This window comes from Elephantulus edwardii, unplaced genomic scaffold, assembly GCF_000299155.1.
Source record: "Elephantulus edwardii isolate Elephantulus edwardi_28Jun2011 unplaced genomic scaffold, EleEdw1.0 scaffold00174, whole genome shotgun sequence".
Classification (NCBI taxonomy): domain Eukaryota; kingdom Metazoa; phylum Chordata; class Mammalia; order Macroscelidea; family Macroscelididae; genus Elephantulus; species Elephantulus edwardii.
Genome location: NW_006399924.1, coordinates 72570 through 76673, shown reverse-complemented (window position 1 = coordinate 76673; position 4104 = coordinate 72570). Strand labels below are relative to the sequence as shown.

The 4104-nt window shown below is 51.1% G+C and overlaps 1 protein-coding gene across 1 annotated transcript; it reads right to left on the bottom strand.

The window, feature by feature from the left end:
• Positions 1 to 660: 660 nt before the first annotated feature.
• On the bottom strand, positions 661 to 3261 carry LOC102849403 (helix-loop-helix protein 2-like). Its single transcript, XM_006895672.1, has 2 exons — positions 2735 to 3261; positions 661 to 1076 (listed from the first exon to the last, which is right to left on the bottom strand). Exon 2 carries the CDS (start codon positions 1066 to 1068, stop codon positions 661 to 663), a length of 408 nt encoding a protein of 135 aa, XP_006895734.1. The 5' UTR covers positions 1069 to 1076; positions 2735 to 3261.
• Between the last annotated feature and the right edge of the window lie 843 nt (positions 3262 to 4104).

Sequence of the window (4104 nt, the reverse complement as noted above, 5' to 3'; positions counted from 1 at the left end):
GCCTACATTAATGTCATGTCTTGGGGCTAAAATCTCACCAAGCTCAAATCCTCCCACAGCATGCCTATTTAGTCTCTTATCTTCACCACATATTCAAGGCTTGCCTATTATATTCAGGATCTTATTATATTTTTCTCTTTGCAACGGAACAGAAAGTTTCCTGTTGCAGTTTTCTGTGCCTTAAATGTTTATATGGGAAGAGATCCTTCCCTCTCTAGAATGTTTGGTGATTTGTCAATTTAGAAAAATTCCAAATACTCTACAGTTATTATGTACGCTGAGTTTTACCCCTCCTTCGTTCATAAACAGGGCGATCCTTGAAAGATTAAAGTAGGAGAACGCAGAGTCTCCAGTGAGCTAAAGCAACAACCCTGGAGGAGATCTTAACACAAATAAGGACGGCCCAGAGGTGGCTCCTTTCCAGTGAGTGCTTCCGGGAGGTTCTCTGGCCCTGGAAAATACCCCCCAAGGCTCCCCAGACGTCCCCTCCTCCCAGGGTCGGAAACCTGCCCTCCTCGCCCTGCTGACCAGAGAGAACATTTGGCGAGCTTCGTTCCGCGGCCAAGTCTCCCCCGGAGGCCTCCCCGCTGGGCCGCCCCCGTCGGTCGCGCTCGCGCTTCGCAGACGCCGACCCTGCTGCCTCCCGCGGCGCCCGGGGCCCTACACGTCCAGGACGTGGTTGAGATAGGAGATGTAGCAGATGGCCAGGCGCAGGATCTCGATCTTGGAGAGCTTCTTGTCCGGGGGCAGCGTGGGCAGGAGTTTGCGGAGCTCTGCGAAGGCCAAGTTGAAGGCCTCCACGCGGATGCGCTCGCGGGTGGCGTGCGCCGAGCGGTACTTGGCCGTGGCGCGCCGGCGCCGGCGCTTCTCCTCGCGGCTCAGCTGTTGCGGGTGCGGATAGAGTGCGGCCCGGCTGCCGCCCTTGCCATCGCCTTCGGCCTCCTCCACCGGCTCCAGGTCCGACACGCTGCCCAGCACTTTGGCGTCCGCCCCACCCAGCGACTCCGGATCCGAGTGCGCCGAGCTGGGATGATCCGAGTCGGCGGCTTGGTCTGGACTCAGCATCATTTTGGAGGCTGGGGGGGAGTCAGAAGATCAATAAATAAGAGACTCGGCTTGTCGTCTAGAAGCCGCGGAGAGTGTGCTTAGGGCCTAACACTCCCGCCCTGCCTTCTGCCGCCAGCAGGGAATTCCCACCGAGCCGGCAGAGAGGGCACCCGGAGGGGCAGGCCTGAGAGCCGGGGTCGCGCCTCTCCAAGGCGCGGGCTCCACCGGCCGCATCCTGCGCTCCGCACTCGGGCCTGCGGGGCTGAGACCGGCCTGTAGACCGGGGACAGCGCACTGTTGCCACTGGGATTTTGTGCCTTCCTGGGCCAGAAACCAGCGGATGATTCTGCCTCGCTCACTTCTTCCTCTTCTTCCACAAACGATTCCCAAGGACGAACACGTCTGGGTGTTCACAGGGCGGGGAAACGTAGCAGGAGTATGTTTCCCGCCCCCCGGGCCCTGGGCAAAGTCGACGGCTCGGCAGGATCTGCCAGCTCGGTACGAGGCAGGGAGGGCGAAGGGCCCCGCGCTGGAGAGCGACTGGGAGGACCCCCAGCCCCAACAGCAAGCTGCCGGCCCCGGGCCAGCATCCTTGCCTATAATAATAAATAACAACTAAGCAAACGTGGAGGTTACTTTGAACAGACAATTGACTCGTGTGCCCTTGCAGGCTCCTGGAGCACCATCTGTCATGCAGACAGTCACACACATTGGGGACCCAGAGACGCGGCGGCGGGGGAGCAAACAATGCGTCCGGCGATGGGCAGGCCACCTCACGGGAAAATGCCAGCAGCCAGGTCGCCGGGAGGAAAGGCCGAGGAGGGACGGGCAGGGTCCCGGGCGCGCGCAGGTGGGCTCCACCGGCTGCCCAGGGCCGAGCTACTTCCTCCCTTCCGGCAAAGCTCAGAGCCCAGAGCAGCCCCAGGCCGAGGTGGCAGACAGCTTGCCCTTAGCTTTCCTCTAACGGTGTCCTCTTGGAAAAGCCACCTCTCCGGGTTCATTCTTGGAGCAAGGAGAATGGACCTTGGCCGCGCGCCTCTGGGGGGAACTCACTCAGAATCTCTGGTCTTGGGGGGCATCTGAGCTTCTAGAAAGGGCCGGGCAGGAGGGGGAAAGGCATATGTGAGCCCGGACCCTCAGATGTCAGGACTAGGCTGCGAACCCCGACCCTAGTGTGTGTCTCCGAGGTATGCTTGTTGAGGGGGAAATTGCGCCCACAACGTGGAGGATTTGCTCCTAGAGAAACAAAAGCAAGTGGGTGTGTGATCTCTTCCTATCCTAGCTTTGGAGAGTGAACCTGGCTCCCCAAACAGCATTGGTTCTCTATGGAAAAATAAAAACAAATGCTCCAAGTGAACTGTGTGTGACTCCCTACGGGCTTTTCACGGATGCATTTATAAGTAGAACAACTCGCACCTTCACGTTCGACTTGAAAGCGCATAAACAAATATGTGGGTAATGGAAAAAATCACAATGAGCCTTGACACAGCTAGCTGTAGCTCAGATGAAAAGTTCCTGGCTTGCCCCTCAGAAGCATGTTAAATTCTCCTCCATACAGCTTGCTAAAATATTAATAAAGTAGCATGTCATGTATGCATTTTAAAGAAGACACTGAAATGCGTCTATTAATGCAATATGAACAATCTAACTTAGTTTCACGCTCAAAAGAAAACAAAAAGAGCCTTACCTTGTACAAGCCTTTTTGATAATCTTTTCTCCAATCTTTTAGAGTTAAAATCCCAAGGAATATCAGGGGAGAAATTCCGGGAAATATTAAAAGCAACAAATATTTATTACATTCAACAATGAAAAAGCAGCTGTCATCGCTCTCGGTCCAAAGCGAGGGATGCTAGTATCTCTGGAGGTGGATAGTATGCGTGATTATTCACTTAGTTGATAGATTAAAAAAATGCCTTTTTCCTTTTAATGGTTTTCGAACATTTTGAGAAATTCGTTGTTGATTTTTAAAAAAAGCGGTGTTTTGGCAAGTCTCGTGCCTTTTTTCCTCTTCTGAGTCTCTACAAATAACAAAAGAGATGCAGAGATAAACACCATCACATCAAAGGGCTGATGCCTCCACTTTCTACAAGCGGAAGAATCAATAAGAAAGATGGTACAGATAAGATTCGGCTCCTGTTGGATTCCTTTCCTTCCCTTAATAACGCTGAGAGGAACTGGGAAGTGCTGAGCGGAGATGAGATCTTGCTCAGAAGTGATTTTTTTTTTTTTAAGATAAGGCTTTGTTCAGCTGATGTCTCCCCACTTCCCAGGAAAACAATACTGTAACTCAGGTCTAAGGTTGCCTTTTTCTTTCCCCTCAATTACTTGTGTGTTGTATAAACAGACACCTATTTTCCAGTTTCAAAGTCTTTCGAACCTTGGCTACATCCCCCGCCCCCAATCCCTTCCTTTCTTTACCTTGTAGCAAAATATATAGCCAGTGGCTTGGAGATGCTTGGAGAATGGTAGATGGAAAGTGAAGGTCTCCCGGAGTAACAGTGACAGGGACGCTGAGAAAGACGGGAGAGGGTGGGAGAGCCAGAGCAAAGAAGCAGAGATGCGTGTGTGGCTCCTTGGCTCTCCTGGTACCAATTGATTCCGCCTAGAGATGGTGGAAGAGATAAAGGCTTAAGAAGGGGGATGGAATTTTCTTCCCTAAATTGATATTTAATGGGAAATCCTATTGGACAGAAACCTGGACATGAGTCACTTAATTGGACTTGACATCTGTCACAGTGTGGGAGTTTTCACAGCCCAAATATTTTAGCAGATCAGATTCCCACTGAATCTGTGCCATGAAATATAACAGTTGAAAGCAGTCCATGATAGAAACCTTCGCCTCTAAACAGTCTCTAGCCATAATTAGACTATTTTCTCTTTTTCAGATTACTGATGCAGTATTTAAGTGCAAATAAACACCATATTGACTGTGGAAAAATGTCCCTGGCTTATCACAAAATCCGTATCTTCCTTTAATGTTTAGGAAAATATTTGTATTAAAACATAAAAATATGTACTATACAAGGTACAATATAAAATATTCAGATATACAGCAGC

Coding starts and splice junctions, on each gene's coding strand:
- LOC102849403 (XM_006895672.1), bottom strand. CDS start 1,068: ATGATGCTGAGTCCAGACCAAGCCGCCGACTCGGATCATCCCAGCTCG.